General features: G+C 40.3%; 1 protein-coding gene across 12 annotated transcripts in view; it reads right to left on the reverse strand.

The window, feature by feature from the left end:
• The window catches only part of C7H10orf67 (chromosome 7 C10orf67 homolog), a 120,330-nt gene that overhangs the window by 2,655 nt on the left and 94,657 nt on the right, over window positions 1-23,018 (reverse strand). For 4 of the 12 annotated variants that reach the window (XM_078332934.1, XM_017974103.5, XM_078332933.1 and 1 more), the window contains 2 exons: window positions 22,952-23,012; window positions 620-3,776 (listed from right to left, as the gene is read on the reverse strand). In XM_078332934.1, the coding sequence (XP_078189060.1) occupies window positions 3,700-3,776; window positions 22,952-23,012 (138 nt within the window). In that variant the 3' untranslated portion in view covers window positions 620-3,699. Of the gene's footprint in view, window positions 1-619; window positions 3,777-20,678; window positions 21,381-22,044; window positions 22,365-22,951; window positions 23,013-23,018 lie in introns of those variants that run through there. The other 8 variants (XM_035306951.3, XM_035306949.3, XM_035306947.3 and 5 more) reach the window with 6 other exon arrangements.

Below are 23,018 nucleotides of genomic sequence, written 5' to 3' on the forward strand. Positions count from 1 at the left end.
AAGCATAGACGTGCACTGGCATTGAGCAACTCAAAAGAAATGTTATCTCCCGGCGCTTGTCAGTGACATGCTAATTGCAAATTTTAAAACAAGCCACTTCTACACGAAGGACCTCATACCGGTGCATATAAAAATATTTAGGATTCAACAGTTAACGTGTGTGGCAATAGCAAATGTGTGACACCTCGAAGTGATTATCTGGAAGTTTTTCCGTACTTTTGAAAGCACACTTGACGTCTCATTTCTTTGATGGACGCTCAATAGACACAGGGAGATGGTAGCTGGGCCACCCCTCCCAAGAGTTCTTCTTGCCTGCAGCGCTTTCATCCAGGGCTTGAATTGTGTTGTCAAAGTTTAGTAGACAAGAGGAGGGGGCATGAGAAAGGGAGGGTGTCTTGAAAAGTCTTGGAAATTGGTGTATTTTGCAGGTGTAGAAGTGCCTAATAACCATGGCTAGTGCGCGCTCCCCAATGGCGAGGGTATGACAGGGACAGCTGGCTCAGTTTTCAGTGTGAAAACACCCCCTCGGAGGACCAAACACAACGACACTGACCTTTCTTCGGGGGGAACCAGGGATGTGCCTTTGACTGAATTAGCCATAAAGACGTCTTGCTATGACTTTTGTTCCCGCGAAAGCAAAGAAATATTGCGTTTAATATGAGAAGTACTGTTCACAGCTTTTCCTTGCCCCTTAAGAAATATTACAGTGCTGATTTACTGGCCTTCGTCTACAGAGTTGGCCTCAAGGCTGGCTGGGGCTGGTGGGGTGGGGATGGGGCAGTGAGGACAGAGAATGGGGAGGCGGAGTCAGAGAGCTAAAGTGCCTGTTGCCTGTTTCCAAAGTTCTCTCTTTGCAGCAGCAAATTTATCAATCTTTTCATCTGACAATACTTTGAAATATATCATTGTCATCCAGTGTTGTTTGATAGATTATCTGCAGGCACACAGCCTTTTCAAGGTCAAGTTGAAGATTCTTGTTTGCTGTTTAACTGGGTTGTTTCAAAACTCAGAACAATGCCTGCCTGTTAAATTTTCACTTGTTCTCATGGGGCATTCGAAAGCAAGTTTTCCTATTGACCGGTCTCTGGACATTTCATCCTCTTGAACTAAATTCAGCAAACAAGGCTTAGGAATGAAATCAACAGGAGAAGAAATGAGATTTAACCTTAGTATTTGCAAATGCCAGAGAGGTCAAGTCGTCTTTCATAACTGCTCAAAGTGTGTACTAATTTTTATCTGCATGTTGTAGGCTGATTATAGACACATGCATCTCGACTTTCTGACTTTATTCCAGTGGGAAGCTGTGAACACACTCCCCTAAAGCAGAAAGGCAAAAAAATTGTGGCCACTCTTGTTTTTGCCATGGCATAACCTGTTGTTCTAAAGGCATTTTTAAATAAAGTCAGCTTCTAAGTCATCATGTTTTACGGAAATGCTTATTTCTATTTTCAGTGGAAAGACTGACTTCATGTTTTCCCTATATCTGCGATGATTGATTTTTTTTATTCAAGTAACTTTTATTTACCTTGCAATAATGTTCTGGACCAATGTGATAAATTACAGATATGCAAATTTCTTTCAATGGTGTTGTAAGTGTGTCTAGCTGGAGCTGAATAACTCCTTGCAAGTCAGTCTGTGCGCGCTCAGGACCCCAGGGAGCTGATCAAAGCACCCATTCTCTTTCATCCCCAGTATTCTCCTCCAAACTATTTCGATACAATATGTTTCCATGATGCACTTAATGTGCTAGGGACATAGAACTCATTACAACCTAGCTAGTTCTGCGGACCTCTTTGTTCCGCGGCAGAAAGTCAAAGAAAAAAGGAAAAGCGCTGCCAGTTGCCAGCTTTCTGAAATGCTAAAGCATGCGTCATTTTTCACAGGTCTCGTCTTGATATCCTCAAAAGACAAACTATGAAACCGGCCTCAGCCCTTTCTGGCATTAATTACACTGCTGTCCAGCCGATCTGTTTTTCCTATTATATGCATTTCTCAGCAGGGACTTTTTTTTTTTTTTTTTGCAAGACTAATGCAGCTGCAAGTTAAACTATGAATGCATTTTCATCACTATGGAAAAAATAAGTTAAAAGGCTGCAAAACGTACAGCAAAACTTTTGAAGGTCATCTGATGGACAACAGATTTAGGGCCAGACCTGGGTGGTTTGTAACTTCTCCCAACCTGAAATTGGCTGAGAGCCTCAGAAATTTCCAATACATCTAAGGTTCTGTGGAGACCTTTATTATGCCATTTGAAACTTTGGTTTGGTACCCAGGTAAATCTTGCAGTTTAAAGTTTCTATTAAAGTTTTGAAATGAAGCAGTTTGATATTGCACCCAACCAGGAGGCTGCTTCGAAGGAATTTCTGTCCAGGGTGATGGCACAGAGAATATAAATTTTATTTCATTTCCTCTGTTTCTTGTAGGGTTGATTGGTTGGTGGAAATGGCTGGCAGCCAGTTCTGGGAAAGATTCCAGACCTGACTCCGATTAACCCTCTCTGGTGAAACTCTGCTGGAAACCAACTCACCAGCAATTGCCATTAATCTACTTACTAATTAAGCCAATTCATTTCTAAAGGAGAAAAATTCCTTTCTTTAGCCAAACTGATGGGAGGAAATTTGAAAGAAGCGCCAAACTGTGTAACTGTAATTCAGCCAAGGACTGCTAAAACAAGGTGTTGATATATAGCAGCCGATTTAAAACAAGTTTCTAGGGCAACACTCCTTTGGAGACAGCGGCATATAGTGCATAGTAGATGAAGCTCGAATAATGCTACAGAGCGCTATGCCACCCCGTGCACTTGCGTTGAAAATAACACGTCTCTCTCCATTTAAATCTTGTTCCTTTTACGCACAAATAAATAGCCTCTCCAGCTTTCTTTTGGACTAAAGTATATCAGCTCTATGTGACAACTACCACAAATATATTTCTTGACACTTAATAACTTTAGAATTCTGTAATTCGGAGCCTAGGATTCAGATACAGGCTCTTAACAAGGCCTGACTAGTAGTTAGGGGAATAGGAAGAGCCAAGTTGGACATTAGGCGTGGAGGAAAAGCAAATCGGCCTTTTGGTAAATGGTGCCTGGCACTCCAACAGAATCTTAGTTTGCATGCTTACCAGGAAGCAAAACTCCAGAGTTTCCCTACTTACTAAAGAATTGCTGACAGCCTTTAAGATGTGGCGAGGTTCCCTGTGCCAGGGTAAGAATGAATCTTCCTTGAGGAAATGTACAATCTCCCTCTAGTCTTTACGACTCTCCTTCATGGGGAATAGTTATTGGGTGAAGAGACATAAAATCACTTGGACTTTTTTTGGTATATGAAGACTGGATGATTTAGAGAGGGAGTCAAACAAGTTGAGTGCCTCAAACTTTTTAAAGTCTGCTCCTTCCCACCCTTAGACCCCCGAGTCTGGGAAGCGCCGCAATGAAGGTGGTCGCCACACAGGGTCAGTGCGCCCCACCCACCCAGCACGAGCCAGCACTTTCCTTAAGGGCCCGGAAAGGAGCGCACGCAAGGCACGCATTGAGGTCTATTCGAGCTCAGTGCTGGTTAGTGTACATAATCCAGAGAGATTAAACAATTAGTTTAGCAAATTCTTGGAGATAGTATCCTTTGCCAGGAAGGCATCTTACACCAGGACAGCAGAGGCTGTTCTTTCTGTGGCCCCGTCTGCGCAGCCCAGGCTTCTGCCCAGTTAATCAGTAGCCGCAGGGCTGCTCTGGTGCGTGGATAGCTTCTCCGAGGGCTCTTCTTTCGGGGATTCCGACGTTTCTAAACGTGAGATGGACAGATATAAACTGTGTTTTACTTATTATACACAAACCACTCCCCACTCTTCCCTCTGTAGCATTTTGCATCAGTTTAGTGGGTCCTCCCAGGCCTGGCCCTAGCAGGAAGCGTCTTCAGGAACCTGGAAGAGAGGTGGTGAGGGAGGTAGGGCAGGCAGGCAGATTATCCTTGGCCTTCCAAACAGCGTGTGCCGGCCAGGCTTTGCTCTGAGACAGTCTGGGGCTCTCCCGCAGCTCTAGACTGCAGGAATGGTCTTAGGTGCCCAGGATAAAGGCCCGTACCCAACATTCTGCTGAAGCCATTGTAAGAGAATAAAAAGAGTGGGAAGAGTTGTCCGTGATTGGGTCCAGGGATTTAATTTTCCAAGATTTAAATTTCCATTTGCTTTGCAGTCTTTCTTCCATGTGAAATAGAAAATTACGAATGAGAAGGAAAGAAAACCACATTGGCCCTGGGCTCTGAAACTGGGGAATGGGAAGATGTCCCCCTGCCCCCAACTCAACTTTGGACTCTCTGCCCTGTGGGGAGGAACATTTACCTGGTGTGTAAATTGTGAGGAAAGCACTGGGGGTCTGAGACAGGAAAGCCACAACATGGGATGTGATGTTCCAGCTTTGAAGGGGAACAAAGGCCCTGGGCTAATCCCACTGAAAGCCGGGAGCGTGGAGAAGGCAACAAAGCCTTGCAGCCTGCGGTCACCGGTAGGTGTCAATGTGGACACTCACAGCCAGGGCAGTGGGAGAGGGGAACACACAGGAGCCAGGCTGTCATTCCAAGGCTTAACATGAACAAAGATAAAAACGTGACAACCTCGGCTTTCAATGGTTGGGAGGTTCAAAGTGGAGTGCTCCAGAGTCTATCTGGGTCAAGTCTTTTTTGCAGAAAGGCCTTTCTTTTTCTAGTAAGTATCAAACAGGGAAGCCCCAAGAGCCTTTTCCCGAGGTAACTTTGCTTACTCAAAGCTTTCTTTAAAGTAATGTCCAATGCTACACGCGGCCTTACATAAAGATACGGAGCTCGTGAGACGGCTGGAAATAGTGTAAAGGGCATAGTTTCCTGCACCCCAGAAACTCCAGGAGGCTGCATTCAGCTCTTGTGAACTTGAACAGGCTACCTAAGCTTTTTAGATAAGCTTTAGATATTCTTTTGTACATTTACTGAAATGAAATTTCCTGGTATAAAACTATGCATACATGTAGGTGAGTTGATGGGTTCCATAATTTAGAAAAGTACTCATCTTACAAAGAAGTTTGGTAGTACAATGTTGAAGGAATAGTGGAAACTTGCTAGAGGTAAGTGTGCTTGAGATTTTACTTTTTACAAATCAGCAGACAAGGAATTTACCAATGAATAAATCTCATTTATAATCTGGGAAAGATAATTAAGAATCTTCTACTAATACAACTCATTAACAAAGATTATCTTAGAAAATCAGTAAATGGATATGATAATAAATTATGTTTACACGAAAAACTGAGAGACATTGTTTTCTTAAATTCTACCACTAAAACTAAAATACAGGTTAAAAGAGTAATAATGTAATAAAATTCTGATTTTCTTTAGTTGAAGTTAGTCTCCTAAATAATAAAAAAAGGATGTAACTATCCTTAAAAGACTAATGACATTTCACAGGTAATGCAATTTAGAAAGAAACACTTCCATGTTTTCTTTTCCAACAATGTGCATTTTTGTAAACTGCTATAAATTGCAATTCAAAAGCACTGATCTCGCCATCCCCAATCATTTTTTATACTGATCAAATGAATGCAGATACTCCCATTTGGGAGGGGCGACATGACATTTCACTTGGCAGTTCTAAACAGGTCACAGACCTTTCACAGACCCTAAGGCAGTGGGAGGGAGCTCTTTACTAAACCGTGTAACCAAATCAAACCAATGGTTACCCCTTTTCAAAACCAATGGAATGGTTTGCACAATGCTATTCACATAGCAGTACAGAAACTGAAAGGATGGTCATCCAATGGAAATTTCTTTCCTTTTGTTTAAACTTGCAGAGCTCAAAAAGTAATACTTGAGGGAAAACAATGACATGTGCTATAATAAAAATAATGAACAACACACATGCATTTTTGTTGGCACCACAGGGCTCAGCTGTAACTGTCCATTTGTATGTATATATATGCACATGTATGTATGTATATGCATGTATATTTATTGAAGATGTTGCTTTGTTTGAAACCTTCCGCACAAAGACACGACAATGCTGCCCTGGAGATGACCTATTGCTTTCAAGTTGCTTGAACACATCAGAATTTCCATTGTTAGGGTTGATTAATTGAAACTGATAAGTTACCATGAATAAAGATTGCTTTTCTGTTTAATGTGGTGGGCCTGATTTGGTAAATGCCTCATTCATGTAGCTTTGCAGTGCAGCGTATGGGTGAAAGTCATTCAGTATCACAAACATATACAATTTATTGTGCTTGTACAGCCATAGCCAAAAGGCCTTTCTATTTTAATGACAAAGTTTCAATAAAAAATTTCATTTAAAGAGTCACTAGTTACATGAAGTATAAGGCATTTACCTGATATGGTAAATGTGTCATTCATGTAGCTTTGCAGTGCAGCATATGGGTGAAAGTCATTCAGTATCACAAACATATACAATTTATTGTGCTTGTACAGGCACAGCCAAAGGCCTTTCGATTTTAATGACAAAGTTTCAATAACAAATTTTATTTAAAGAGTCACTAGTTACATGATTTTGAAATTTATTCTTAGAGTTTCCAGTTCTGACTTTCTGTGGATAATTGAAAATATATAATATTTTAATACAGTTTTAAAAGGATGTGTATACCCAAGTTGTGCCTTGGCTTTAGTCATTGAAAATAAAGCAGAATCTATCTTAAATGTTAGCAGACATACATGAAGAGAAAGCACTGTCATCTGATGCCACTTCTGTGCCATACTCTTGATAAAGTTACTGTAAACGTCTCATTGCGAGGCCACCAATTATAACTCACAATGCCCAGTTTACAAGAAAATGCAAAGGAGCTCATCTGGTGAATAACATGCCAACTTCGTAAAGGCTTTTTTTTTTTTTTTGGTTTTGTTTTAATGAATGAAGTCAGAAGACAACATTTTGAAAATAATTTAGGGACTATCACATAAAAAAAAACATTGGATATATTCATGTTTTCCACAATTTAATTGCTGTGAACTTCCTTTACTGGAAAGCTGATGTAACTTTTAAAAGTGTTAACTACGTTTACAATGATCACAAATATTTACCAATAAAGGGGAGGTTGCTCATTTTTTGTAATGACGCTGTACAAAAGCTGTTATTATTTTGCCTTTTTCATTTAGGTTGCTCAGGTAATAATGAAAAATATGAAATACATGCTAATGAACTAAAGAATTGACTGTACTAAACCATCAAAGAGATAGTTACCATATTCAGCCTTTAATGTCTCATCAAATAAATTCTCTGGTCATTCATGTCCATGAAACAGTTCAAGTTCATCCAGCATTTCTCAATTAAATTAGATGGGTGATCTCAGTTCAGCCCTTCTGGAGAGTAATAAACCACATCGGTCACAGTTGACCACAGCTAGTATGTGTTTTATAAAGAGCTGGATGTCCACTGGAAAGCTAATCAGTACACCGGCACTTGTAAAATTCCCTCCTGCATTTTGAAGTGATAATCTGTATCTAATTTTTAAAGAAAATTTACTCTCCTTTCACTCTTCTGAGGCCAATTTCTTTTCTGGACCTGAATAGAGATCATTGGTGAAACGGTACCAAATAGCTTCGGTATGTGTACAACAAAAACCCACCTCTTTGTAGAACATAACAAATTATGCAATGTTCACAGATGCGCTTCACATTGTGCCTTTGTGAGAAAATGAAGGCCCAACTCTGTTCCCCACCCTCCTCTTTATGAAAGACCGGGCTGCCGATGCAATCTGCTCTAATCCTAGAGAAAAATAAACACTCTTCATATGGAAACTTTAGGGAGTTGTCTCTAAAATGATTTTCATTTGAACGTTTGGTCTCTGCGATTTTTGCATGTATGAATTTGAAGTTACCAGAAGCTATTTTTTCCTATGAACAGGTGAACAACTTGGAGCCTAAGGAATTAAAATGTTGAATGCTCCTGTAACTCACCTTGACATCTACATATTTAGTGAAAATGCCGTTATCAGTTTCATGCTTAAATTTGTAGGTTCCCAAAGAAATGCAGTAATATTTCAGTCACAGTTTTAAAAACATACGCACTGAAAATATTTACAGTTTTGTTTCTGAGTCTTGGTTTCTGATTCTTATGGAAAAAGTGGCTATTAATATGGAATTCTGAATAACAAGGCAGCAATTTTTGCAAAAATGGTGAAGAATGCAGAGAGACCTCCTGAGGGCCACCTTACCTTCTGGGACCTCCACAAATCCTAGTTTGTCTTTTACTGAATGTGCTAGTTATTGAGTGACGGTCTTAGAACATAAATTTCAGTCACTAAGAAAAATTTCTGTATCTTCAGTGCCTTGCCTAGGGCTTTGCTTAGGTATTCATAAAGACTGTGGAACAAATGAGTGGATGAATTAACGAAGAGAAGGTAACACCCAGAAGGCTAAGGAGTGTGTTCCACTTGTTATCCACAATCTTTGCAGCTCCTCCTCATCAACATGAGACTCTGGTCTTGGCCATGTTACTTGCTTTGGCTAATGGGACAAAAGCAAATGTGGCCCCAGCAGACACTTGAATAATCCTTGTGCATTGGAGCCCACTCTCTCCTACTTCTCGGGAGAACCCTGAGACCTCCATGAAAGCAAGCCTGGCTTAGCCTACTTGATTATGAGAGACATGAGGTCTGGTTACCCATGTTACCCTAGCAGCCAGCCAATATAAAGCCATCAATGACCAGCTGAACAAAGTAGCTCAGTGAGACCAGGCAGAAGACCCACCACCTAGACAAAGGCATGTGTATAGGCACAGGTACAGGGAACAGCATGAAACAGCAGGGAACAGCAAGTCATTTGTGACTACTAGGTTAGAGAGCTCACATAAGGGAGAGGCAGGGTTATGAATGGTCTTGTAGGCTAAACTGAAGAAGTTGATTTTATCTCGAAAGCCATAGAGATCTGCTGAATGTTTCAACAGGGGAATAACAAAGTGTGAAAAAGTGAAGCAAAATATGAAATCCTTAGCAACCTCAACATTTAAGACACAGAGCAGGAGCAGAATCGAGCAACCAGGGGAGACTGAGAAGGGCGCTCTGAGAAGGAAGAGGAGGAGAACCAGGACAGGCTGGTGTCTTAGAAGTCAAGAGGGGAGTTTTTGAGGATTAAGGTGAAGGATATAACGTTTCAGTTATGTGAGACAAATAAATTCTGAAGATCTAATGTACAGCAGACTAACTAGAGTTAACAATACTGCATGTATACTTGAAATTTGCTAAAAGGGTAGGTAGCTCTGAATGTTCTTATCGCAAAAGGAGGAGAAGGAAGAGGAGGAGGATGAAGGAAGAAATGAGGGATAGGGAGAAAATGGCGAAATGATAAATATGTCAATTAGCTTGATTTGGCGATCATTTCACCTAAGTGTATATTATTTTTATTTGTCAATTATATTTTCATTTTTTTATTATTATACTTTAAGTTCTGGGGTACATGTGCAGAACATGCAGGTTTGTACATAGGTATACAGATGCCATGGTGGTCTGCTGCACCCATCAACCCATCATCTACATTAGGTATGTCTCCTAATGCTGTCCCCTCTAGCTACCACCTGATGGGCTCTCTGTGTCCATGTGTTCTCATTGTTCAACTCCCACTTATGAATGAGAACATGTGGTGTTTGGTTTTCTGTTCCTGTGTTAGTCTGCTGTTCCAGCTTCATCCATGTCCCTGCAAAGGACATGAATTCATCCTTTTTTATGGCTGCATAGTATTCCAGAGGGTATATGTGCCACATTTTCTTTATCCAGTCTATCAAAAGGCATTTCAGTTGGTTCCAAGTCTTTGCTATTGTGAATAGTGCTGCAGTAAACATACGTGTGCATGTGCCTTTATAGTAGAATGATTTATAATCCTTTGGGTATATACCCAGTAATGGGATTACTGAGTCAAATGGTATACTGGTTGTAGATCCTTGAGGAATCACCACACGATCTTCCACAATGACTGAACTGATTTACACTCCCACCAACAGTATAAAAGCGTTCCTATTTCTCCACATCCTCTCCAGCATCTGATGTCTCCTGACTTTTTCTAAAGATCACCATTCTAACTGATGTGAGATGGTATCTTATTGTGGTTTTGATTTGCATTTCTCTAATGACCAGTGATGATGAGCTTTTTTTTCATGTTTATTGGCCCGTCAATTATATTTAAATAATGCTATTTGAAAAACACTAAAAAACAAACCAGGCACATGTAATCTCAGCACTTTGGGAGGCCAAGGTGTGTGGATCACTTGAGCTCAGGAGTTTGAGACCAGCCTGGGCATCATGGCAAAAACCCTGTCACTCCAAAAAATATAAAACCTTGCTGAGCATGGTGGCACATGTCTGTAGTCCCAGCTACTTGGGAGGCTGAAGTGGGAGGATCACTTTAGCTTAGGAGGTGGAGGTTGCAGTGAGTGGAGACTGGCACTGCACTCCAGCTTGGGCAATAGAGCCAGACCTTATCTAAAAAAAAAAAAAAGAAAGAAAAAAAAAGAAAAGAAAAAAAGAAATTAAGGAATGCTTAGCAGTAACAAAATCCTGGGGTGAGGCCAAGTGGGATGTTGACTGGAAATTGTATTTGGCATTTGCTGGATTCTGGTGACCTGGTGGAAGGCAGTGCCAGAGAGCAGTGAAGGCAGGAGAAAAATGGGGAAACTGGAGCCGGAGGAAGGGAGAAAGCAGGTTCTGATTTCTCTCAGGAGGGTTCACATCAAAGGGAAGGAGGAGCAGAGGGCAGCTGCCTGCAGAGGAAGCGAAGGAGAGAGTAAGAAAAGGCATGGGCACGCTTATAGGAAGAGAGTACTGGGGCACAGTGGTGTTCTCCGGGACAAATAGGGATATTGTGAGAACATAACCTAAGTTCATGAAATCAGGAGTCTAAATGGAGTTAACTTCACACTCAGTTTTTTTTCCAGAGTCTCGCCCTCTCACCCAGCCTGGAGTGCAGTGGCATGGTCTCAACTCTGCAATCTCCACCACCTGGGTTCAAGTGATCCTCCCACCTCAGCCTCCCAAGTAGCTGGGACAACAGACACCTGCCACCACTCCTGGCTAATTTTTATATTTTAGTAGAGACAGGGTTTTGCCATGTTGGCCAGGCTGGTCTCGACCTCCTGGTCTCAAGTGATCCACCCACTTCAGTCTCCCAAAGTGCTGGGATTATAGATGTGAGCCACCATGCCTGGCCTCAGACTCAGTTTTATCAAACATATATAGATTACTTGCTAACTTCCAGGAAAGTGGCAGGCATATTTATACACAAGCCTTGTCCCATTTGACTCCTTAATGCTAGAACATAGGTCGAACTTTGAAAGAGGTAGCTTTCTAACTCATCAAGGGAACATATCTCTTGTATGGTGGGCACTGAATGGCAGAACTCCTTACCCCAAGTCTTAATACAGACTGAAAACATATGGTCACTAACACATCTGGAATAACAGGTATCCAGTTATTTAATGTGATGTCACAGAAGTTATTCAATTGCTACCTTGTGTTTGCTTGCTAGGGCTGCCATTACAAAGTAGCACAAACTGGGTGGCTGAAACCAACAGAAATGAATTTTACAGTTCTGGAGGCTAAAAGTTCAAAATTAAGGTGCCCAAAATCAGTAAGGCCATGCTCCCTATGAGAGCCTGGGTGGAACCCTTCCTTGCCTCCTCCTAGCTTCAGGCCATAGCCATCAATCCTTGTCATTCCTTTTTTTTTTTTTCTGAGATTGAGTTTTGCTCTTGTTACCCAGGCTGGAGTACAATGGCACAATCTCAGCTCACTGCAACCTCCGCCTCCTGGGTTCAGGCAATTCTCCTGCCTCAGCCTCCTGAGTAGCTGGGACTACAGGCGTGCACCACGACGCCCAGCTAATTTTTGTATTTTTAGTAGAGACGGGGTTTCACCTTGTTGACCAGGATGGTCTCAATCTCTTGACCTCGTGTTCCACCCGCCTCGGCCTCCCAAAGTGCTGGGATTATAGGCGTGAGCCATTGCGCCCGGCCCTGCTTGTCATTCCTTGGCTTGTGGGTGCATCACTTCAATCTCTGTCATCACATGGTGTCTCTCTGTCTTCACAGCATCTTCCTCTTATGATACCAGTTATACCGAATTGAGTCTACCTGGGAGGCCACTGCTTAATAACATCTGCAGAGACCATATTTTTAAATAAGATTACATTCACAGGAGCCTGGATTTAAAGTCTCAACATATTTTTGTGAGGTAGGGTGTGTGTGTGTGGGGGGCGGGATCACAATTCAACCTGTAACATATGGTTTTGCAGAAAAGGTAACTTATTGTCTAGGTCACAGACAGGATACACAAGGAAAAGACTTTTACGAAGATGCAACAGAGACTTTAAAAAAATGACATACTTAATGTATGCTTCTGATACGTGGGATAACAATAACTGTGCAGTTGTTTACAAAGGGTAAGTGTTCTTAAAGCAGATAAAATAAGGTGGAAATCAAATGAAGCTTCTTTTATCCGGAACAGGAAGAGAACTGAATTGAACATGTAGGATATTTTTGGTGGGGAAAGGAGACAGAACAATGGTAGAGTGAGTTTGTGACTTAGGACTCCATCTGGGCCTGTTAGATAAAATTTAAAAAGAAAAACAAAAAGACATATTGGGAAAAACAAGGTAAACATGTCTCTGGTAATGAAATGTGAAGTAACAAGCCAGCCTGTTAGGAATTGAAATGTGTCTCCCCCAAAGATGCTGAAGTCCTAACCTTCAGTACCTATAAATGTGAGCTTATTTAGAAATAGGATCTTTGCAGATGAGCAAGTTAAGATGAGGTCATTAGGGTGGGCCTTAACCTATTATGTCGGTGTCCTTATAAAAGGAAGAAATTTGAATACGGAGATGTAGGTAGAGGGAAAGCAGTGTGAAGACACAGGGAGAATGTCACCTACAAGTAAAGAACACTCAGGGCTACCAGAAGCTAGGAGACGGTCAGGGATGATTCTCCCCCACAGTCCTCAGAATAAACCAACCTTACCCTGATTTCAGACTTCCAGCCTCTAGAACTGTGAGAATATCAGTTTCTGTGGTTTAAGCCACCTGGTTTGTGGTAATTTGTTATGGCAGCCTTAGCAAAGGAATACATAGCTCAAACCACAGGTCTCTTGTTTCAGCTGCAGAAACTCATCCTGATGGTCAAGAATAGACACTTAGAATGATCATAGAAAAATGATTCCTTTCATAATAGCAACAAAAGGATAATTTACTTATATCTATAAGTGACTCAGGAATAAATCCAATAAAAGACATGTACAACCTTCATGAAGATAGTGTAAGACATAATTTTAAAAGATACAGGAGGCTCCAATGGCAAGTTGTAATGTATTCACAGCTGGAGGATTCAATATCATAAAGATGTTAATTCTCCCAAATCAATTTTTATATCAAAATACCAACAGTCTTTCCATGGGACTTGAGTAGAAAATAGTAGAAAAAAGAAGTAGGTAAACCACACAGAATGAAAAGCCTAGGAAAATTCCTACTGATGAGGAGGCTTGGCATATGTCAGAGGTAGCATTACAAATGGGGAGGGGGCAGGAAGGGGAGGATAAATGACAATATGGTAATTGGCTGTTCTATTGGAAGAAAAAAGACTCCAAAAAATCCTCTAAAAAAATTAATTCTGCTGCTTTAAATGGCTGAAGTATGAAAATCGAATTGGTAACATTTTTAGAAGACAATGTAGGATTGTGACTATAAAATTACAGGAGGAATTTTTTTCTAGGAAAGGTAATAAAAGAACAATTCATAAATTAAAATATTAAAAATATTAATACATAAACACTTTTAAACAATTTGATTTAACTAGACATCAAAAGCAAGGTTAAAAGAGACGCCATAGACAGGAAGAAGATATTTGTGAAGCATGAAACTAACAAAGAGATAATGTGCAGAGTATATAGACTCCAATAACGGAAAAGTCATCTTCTTCTAGCACCAAGCAATTCATTCAAGAGGAAACTAAAATGGTCAGTAAACATATAAAATCATGCTTATTATTATCAGGGAATTTCAAATAAAAGCATAAAATGCAATTTCACACCCATCGAATCAGCAAAAATTAAAAACATGGCAACTCCAAATGTGAGTAGGAAAATAGAACAGGGCAAACTCACAACCCACTGATATGTGTGTAAATTAGTACAATCATTTACTAGCATAATCTGACACTATCTACTAAAGTTACTAGAACTTAGCAGTTCCTCTTCTAGGTATTTAGTGAACCTCTTGTACATGTACACTATGAGAAATAGCAGCTCTTTATGAATCTAACAAATTGAAAATCTTCTGAAATTTCCATCAACAGCAGAATGGATATACTGTAGAATATTCATATTATACAATGGAATATACTATACAGCAGGTAAAAATAAATGAACTCAAGCTACATATAGCAAAATACTATAAATAAATTTCAAAAACATTTATAGGTAAAAATTAAGGACACATACATTCCACCATCATGTATACAATGCTTGAAAACATGCCAAATGATGTTATAAATTGTTTGTACGTGTGTGTGTGTGTGTGCGTGTGTAGTGATATTAAATATGTATGATTGACAAACTCTAAAATGAAGGCAGTGGTTATCTCTGGGGAGGGAAGACAGGAATTATATCAACTTAATCTTTACTGTCTTTTGTTTATGACTCAAGCATGCCAAAATCTAATAGAGCCATGTGGTGTTCAACATATAATTCTCAGTATTCCCTGAATATCTGAAATATTTCATAATAAAAAATTTCTACATTAACTATGTCTAGAAATAAAATTATTTCATCATTTTTGGATCAACTCTAGCTTACATTTGTGTAGAATTTAATAATTGCTTCTTGTAACATACTTTTTTCCCGTGCGATTGTTTATTTGAAGATGGGAAGCTTTGATTAAAGAAGCTGAACAAGTCAGGCATGTGATAAGCTGAAGACTGAAACCCAGTGACATTCGTAGACACCAACACTTAATAAATAATGCTTTTCTGATCTCAGTTTATTCCCTAAATTTCCAAACTGGGAGTTCCAGTTGAAAGGAATATTAATATGGTACCTTTCATATACAAAGATGTCATGTCAAATTCAGTTAAGGGTATGCTCGATAAGCCCATGGATTTGCATAAATCCATGTACAATATCTTGTAACATTTTGCCAGCAGACCCGTTCCTGAATTAAAATGTTGATACCCACTCCTCTCTGCTCTAATTAAACACTTTCTCAATATTTTGTAACTACCATAATGGGTTATGTGGTTTATAATGCCTCTTAAATGACCACAATATCAGTCTGCAAGTAGGCAGCAAGCTTTGGGATGAAATCATTGTCACAGGGTAGAGAGGCTGCTGGAATCCAACTCATGGCCCAACTGGACTAACAACACACACCAGAAACATTCTTGTCTCCTGCCTTAGAGAGCGTTAAGCACCAGGTGAGGGTGTGATAAGGAATGTGCTTAGTGGTGTTTATTAAATGCCATATTGTCTATGTATGCTTAAAAACATCACTAGACTGAGGCCAGGTGTGGTGGCTCACACCTGTAATCCCAGCGCTTTGGGAGGCTGAGGTGGATGGATCACGAGATCAGGATTCAGACCATCCTGGGTAACACGGTGAAACCCGGTCTCTACTAAAAATACAAAACATTAGTCAGGCGTGGTGGCACGTGTCTGTAGTCCCAGCTACTTGGGAGGCTGAGGCAGGAGAATCACTGGAAGTTGCAGTGAGCCGAGATCACACCACTGCACTCCAGCCCAGGTGACAGAGTGAGACTCTGTCTCAAAAAACAAAAATACGCTAGACTGAAATAAGACAGTTCATCAAATTAATGAGGAACATTTTAATATGGATTAGTCTAACCTTTTTTCCACTAAATTTTTACAATCTTGCAAATTCAAAGTAATTACCCACCTATTTATTTCAAAGATTAACACTGTATTTAAGCATATAGGTCACCTTCCCTTTTCATTTTTAACATTTTTCAATAGCAATCTGACCTAAAGACAGAGCCTAAGTTAGAGAGAGAGCCTCTTATTTTTGTCATCACTTCTCTAATCCAGTGGGTCATCCTAACCATTTTCTATACCACTGGGAATTCACTGTATTTGGGGAAAAAAATTGAGACAGGCTGGCTGCCAATCTTCCAGGTTTTTGTTTGTTTTGAGACAGGGTCTTCGTTGCAGTGGCGTGATTGTGGCTCACTGCAGCCTCCACCTCCCTGGGCACAGATGATCTCCCCACCTCAGCTTCCCTAGTACCTGGGACTACAGGTGCATGTCACCACACCAGGCTAATTGTTCTTATTTTTTGTAGAAATGGGGGTTCTCCATGTTGCTAAAGTGGGTCTCAAACTCCTGAGCTCAACAGATCCACCTGCCTTGGCCTCCCAAACTATTGGTATTACAGGTGTGAGCCACCACTCCCAGCCCCAGGTTTTAATTTATCATCTAATATGCCAAATTATATGCCTCAAGTATTAATAGAAAATATCTCTAAATTAATGTATAAAAAGCAAGGGAAATTCCTAAGGAAAGGTAGTTGAGAATTAGCTCAAATCTCAAAGACAAAGATGTCATATACGACTTAGAAAGAGAAAATTTGAATAATAGGTAACTGATGGCAATAGGAGAAGTAGTAGAAAAGTTGGTGGCAGTGACATTAACATTTACAGACCCCTCAATACATTGTATTTAGTAAATCAGGTTAGTCCTGGTACTTAACTCACAATTCACTGATTAACTCCTTCTAACATATTTATGGCCATCAATTATATGTGAAATATATTGTTTGGATATACATTGGTATATGATAAAATATGCATTTGAAAAATGAATCTGGAAACCTTACCAAATTATATCAATTATAGCTAACAGTTTAGAAACAATATATAAAACAATGCTAACACTTATGCCTGAAACTTCTTTTTCTCTCTTAACTAACTTCCAATTTCTTAGGTGATTTTAAAATTTCTTTTTGTATTTAAAACAACAGGGGCAACTGAACTTCACTGTCAAGGAATATTTATTTCTATAAATCAGTACAAAATATACTTCTTCAAAATACTTTTTGGGTCCAAAGCTTCAAAGGGTAAAAAGAAAGATTTAAAATTATATCTAATATATTATGATTGCTCTGTTCTTTAAAACCCCTTTTAAATCACCCACTGGATGTTTCTTCCCTAGAAGTCTCAGCGAATTAACAACACAATGTAATCTAGGTTTAAATTTGGGTTTCTCCTGTGGTACAGATACTGATGTTTGAGCTTTCCTTTCCTGACAGGCCACTTAAAGAGTCACTGTTACTTTGAGGTTTTATCTATAAGATTCGTGTCTTTTGGGCTCATTAAGAACATTTCCAAAGATTGCAGTGTCAACAGCACCTAATTACTGGACTGTGAGAAAGGTCTTCTTGAGTACATAAAATCTGTGGCAGTGCACGGCACACAATGGGCAGCTCAGATCCCAAATTTTATCACAAGTAAGTAGCAAACAAATTAATAATGTTACCTGTGCTCTCTTTGGATACTTACTACTGCATAAAAACTGCTTTGAAATGTTGCAGATAGCATTGTACCTCGTTTTTCTATCCCCTTAGAGAAACAAGGATTTATTTGTCTCTTAAACTTTCTAGGGTGCATGCACCACTCCACTTTCTTGTTCTGTTTAGAATGTTTAGAACTTGCAACATAACGAAAAATTGTTTTCAATCTGCCTAGGAAGGACATATTACCTTACATAACATTGTTTTAAACTATATTTTGTATCGTCACTCTTTTCAAAATATATACTGTATGTTTTGATACTATTGCTAGATTTTATTTTTTACTTATGCCTGGTAGAAAATTATCTATTAAAGAAGCAAAGGGCTGGGAGCGGTGGCTCACGCCTGTAATCCCAGCACTTTGGGAGGCCGAGGCGGGTGGATCACAAGGTTGAGAGATTGAGACCATCCTGGTCAACATGGTGAAACCCCGTCTCTACTAAAAATACAAAAAAACAGCTGGGTATGGTGGCGCGTGCCTGTAATCCCAGCTTCTCAGGAGGCTGAGGCAGGAGAATTGCCTGAACCCAGGAGGCGGAGGTTGCGGTGAGCCGAGATCGCACCATTGCACTCCAGCCTGGGTAACAAGAGTGAAACTCTGTCTCAAAAAAAAAAAAAAAAAAAAAAAAAAAAAAGAAGCAGCAAAGGAGGCTGGGCACAGTAGCTCATGCCTGTAATCACCAGCACTTTAAAAGGGGATGAGGATACCTTGAGCCCAGGAGTATCCTCACTGGGCAACATAGCGAGACCCTGTCTTTACAGAAAATAAAGAGATTAGCTTCATGTGGTGGTGGGTGCCTGTAGTTCCAGCTACTCAGGAGGCTGAGGCAGGAGGATCACTTGGGCCCAGGAGTTTGAGACTGCAGTGAGCTACGCCTGGACCACTGCACTCCAGCCTGGATGACAGAGCGATACCCCATCTCAAGAAAAAAAAAAAAGCAGTAAAGGAGAGATTAGCTGTTTTAATTTATTAGCCTACTGTTTAGGGAATCATGGCTCTCATGGATGAATTAAAATGTAGATTTGCAAGATTTTATCTTGGGATTATATTATGAACAGCTCAAGAGGAGAGGTGGAGAGAGGGATTAGCTATGCATGTCACATATATGATCTCACTTCATCCTCATAAGAAACCTGTGAGGTGGGGTTGCCATGTCTGTTTTACACAGCAGGGAGCACTGAGATGAAGGTACCAGTGAGTAAGTAGTCACTTGAGCTTGGGAGCAGTCTGTCAGCCTCAAAGCCCATGCTCTCTCTGTTATAACATGGGTTTTCCCACGGTGTTTTATTGAAAATAGTGGATTGGGAAAATGTGGCACATATACACCATGGAATATTATGCAGCAATCAGAAATGATGAGTTTGTGTTGTTTGTAGGGACATGGATGAACCTGGAGAACATCATTCTCAGCAAACTGACACAAGAACAGAAAATGAAATACCGCATATTCTCACTCATAGGCGGGTGATGAAAAATGAGAACAGGGAAGGGAGTACTACACACTGGGGTCTATTGGGGGGAATAGGGGAGGGATGGGGGGGAGCTGGGGAGGGATAGCCTGGGGAGAAATGCCAAATGTGAGTGAAGGGGAGGAAGGCAGCAAAACACACTGCCATGTGTGTACCTATGCAACTATCTTGCATGTTCTGCACATGTACCCCAAAACCTAAAATGCAATAAAAAACAAAAACAAAACAAAGTAAAAAATGGAAAAAAAAAAAAAAGAAAATAGGGTATTTTCCATGTTGTCAGCCATGATTCTTGGGGCAGGTGAAAATAATTGAGTTGGGATTAGCATGAACCCTTAACCCACACTGGATTTGAATCCAGCTCTTCCACTTATTTGCAATATCAACCTGGCAGTTTACAAATCTCTCTGTATTCAATGGTCTTATCTGTAAAACCGGGGAAAGCAAGAGTACCCACCTCTAAGGGTGTTTGTGAACATTAAAGTAAAAATGTGAAAAGAATTGAGAATATTATCTATGTCCACTGAATGCTAGCTATACATAACTTTGCAAAGTATTTTGTGGTGTGAAAGTATAGCCCAAGAAGCTGAATCTTTGATGCCAACACCGAGAGTTCTGCAACAGGGAGGATAAGATTCCATAGGATATTTTACATATTACTGTTATTATTCTATTTATGTATTTAAAAATGGAACATATTACTACAGTAACTTTAAAGAGTTTGGCTTGGGATCGCTCATCAAATAGGTTATAGTAACCGCTTATATTTTATGTACCTGTATTAGTCCATTCTCGCACTGCTATAAAGAACTACCCGAGACCGGCTAATTTATGAAGAAAAGAGGTTTAACGGACTCACAGTTTCACAGGCCTAACAGGAAGCATAGCTAGGAGGCTTCAGGAAACTTAAAATCATGACGGGAGGGGAAATACACATGTCTTATGATGGCAATGGTGGAGCAGGAAGGAGAGAGAGAGAGTGAGAGAGAGAGAGAGTGAAGTGCCACACAGTTTTTAACCATCAGATCTCGTGAGAACTCATTCACTATCATGAGAACAGCAAGGGGAAAAACAGCCCGCATAATCCAGTCACCTCCCACCAAGCCCCTTCTCCAATTCAACATGAGATTTGGGCAAGGACATAAATCCAAACCATATCAATACCTAATACCTCTGTAATAGGTATTTGTGAATTAGTGCTTGAAAGCATTCATAATGTATTAAACATTTTCCTGGGGTCTGAAGAGGGTACTCAACCTTGTAAAGTACTTTGAGAGCTTGGAATAACTTTTTTGGTGAAGATTAACAATAATCGTGGCTAATTTGACCCTTTAATTAGCAAGAATTGCACCTCAGATAAACCTTATTGGCTATAATACTGCCACTATGCAAAGCTATTTTGGCCCTCTAAATGTCCAACATGAAAGCCATCTGCAAGGCATTCTCACTAAAGATCCTGCTTTTTAAAGAGAAGATTCATTTACTCCCCAAGTTAGAAAATTAGTAATTCAGCTTTCTTGCTAACACATTCATTTAGTTGTTTTCACTCAGTAAAAATAAAAAAAAAATTATTTCTAGTAAATTTTGGATTAACTTGAACCAATTAATAAGACACTTTCGTTAATTGGATTATTTTCCAACACTATCTTCAGAGGGAAGAACATTACATTTCAGAGCTGTATCTGAGATTGAATAGGAAGAAACTTCAGGGTATGGCCAAATGCATCTGGTGTGAGCATTTTATCTTATGCCTCCTCTACAGTGCTGATTAGTATTCAGAATGATGAACCTTATAGCACACTGTAAAATTATGGATCATAAGGCACATTTACATTCAATTTTATTAGTAAGGCAAAAAAGAGAGCTAATAAATTTTAAGAGGATTTTCAGTAGACAGTGGCAATAACTTTACATTTTGCATTTTTCAGAGTTTGGAAAAGGGAGTGACAGTGTTTGTTTCAGCAGGGCTGCCTTATGCGTCATGTGGCCATCAAAATTTGTGTTACTTCAAATGGACCTTTGCAAAGTGGTTTATTTGGCTAGGGAAAGTCAATTTTCAATGAAAAATCCTCAACTGAATTTTTAGGGAATGGAATTCTATGGTTAATTAAGCTTCCTATAAAATTGCAGGCCTTAAGTGAATGAATACAGATGCAGAAAACCAAATATCGCGTGTTCTTACTTATAAGAGCTAAACATTGGGTACACAGAGACATAAAGATGGGAATAACAGACACCAGGTCTCCAAAAGGAGGGCGGGAGAAAGGCCAGGGTGAAAAGCCGCCTATGCCATACTATTTTCACTAACTTGGTGATGAGTTTCCTCAAAGCCCAAACCTCGGCATCCTGCGATACAGCCGCACAGCAAATCTGCACATGTACCCCTGGGATCTAAAGTTGAAAAAATAAATTTTGCAGGGCGCAGTGGCTCACGCCTATAATCCCAGCACTTTGGGAGGCCGAGGCAGGCGGATCATGAGGTCAAGAGATCGAGACCATCCTGGTCAACAAGGTGAAACCCCGTCTCCACTAAAAATACGAAAATTAGCTGGGCATGGTGGCGCGCACCTGTAATCCCAGCTACTCGGGAGACTGAGGCAGGAGAATTGCCTGAACCCAGGAGGCGGAGGTTGCGGTGAGCCGAGATCGTGCCATTGCACTCCAGTCTGGGTAACAACAGCAAAACTCCATCTCAAAAATAAATAAATAAATAAACTTCAAGGCAACTAAATTCATGAATCCACATGTTTACAATAAAACGTGAGTACATTAAGATGCTTTAAAAATAATTTCAGCCTGGGTGACATGTCAAAACTCCATCTCTAAAAAATAACCAATCAACCAACCAAAGGAAAATCAGCTGGGCATGGTGGTGTGCACCTATGGACACGCTACTCAGGAGGCTGAAACAGACAGGTTGCCCAGGCTGGCCTAGAGCTCCCGGACTCAAGTATCCCAAGTACTGGGACTACAAGTGTGAGGTGTAAGCAGGCCCAGCCTACTTTTCTTTTAATTATTAAGTTGGAAAAAAATAAGAATTTAACAGGAGCTTCAGGTTTGTTGGAAGTTTAATTTAAAAAAAGAAATGAGGCCAGGCACGGTGGCTCAAGTCTGTAATCCCACCACTTTGGGAGGCTAAGGCAGGCAGATCATGAGGTCAAGAGATCGAGACCATCATGGCCAACATGGTGAAACCCCATCTCTACTAAAAATACAAAAAAAGTTAGCTGGGCATGGTGGCATGCACCTGTAGTCCCAGTTACCTGAGAGGCTGAGGCAGGAGAATTGCTTGAACCCAGGAGGTGGAGGCTGTAGTGAGCCAAGATTGCACCACTGCACTCTAGCCTGGTGCCTGGCGACAGATCGAGACTCTGTCTTAAAAAAAGAAAGAAAGAAAGAAAGAAAAATAAAAGAAACGAGATTCTAATGAAGGCAGTTTCTGGTTTTGAAGTATAACTAATTTTTTTTTTTTTTAATTTAAACACAGTTTCACTCTATCAGCCAGGATGGAGTACAGCGGCATGATCTTGGCTCACTGCAGCCTTGAGCTCATGGGCTCAAGCAAACCCTCAGCTTCCTGAGTAGCTGAGGTTACAGTTGCATGCCACCATGCCTGGCTAATTTTGTTTTTGGAGAGGTAGAGTCTTATATGTTGCCTAGGCTGATCTCAAACTCCTGGTTTCAAGTGATCCTCCCTCAGCCTCCCCAAGTGCTAGGATTATGGGTATGAGACATTGCACCTGGCCTAGATTGATTTTCAATTAGCAGTGATCAATAGTCAGAAGTGTATATTAGTATTCTTTTATTCAGTTTATTTGTGCAATCATTTTATAAATTGGCTGAAAATGTAAGGTATTCAGCCAGAATACCAAATACCTCAGGGTAAAAAAGAAAAGCAAAATTAATCTAGACTAAGCAGCCATTCTGGTGTGAACCTCTTTTCCAACAATCAAGTTTCTTACCTCTTGGTGAAAGTTGAGGGAATGCCTGATCACTGGCTCCAACCGCATGCTTACTGTCTATCTGTGA

This window comes from Callithrix jacchus, chromosome 7 (genome assembly GCF_049354715.1).
Source record: "Callithrix jacchus isolate 240 chromosome 7, calJac240_pri, whole genome shotgun sequence".
NCBI lineage: Eukaryota > Metazoa > Chordata > Mammalia > Primates > Cebidae > Callithrix > Callithrix jacchus.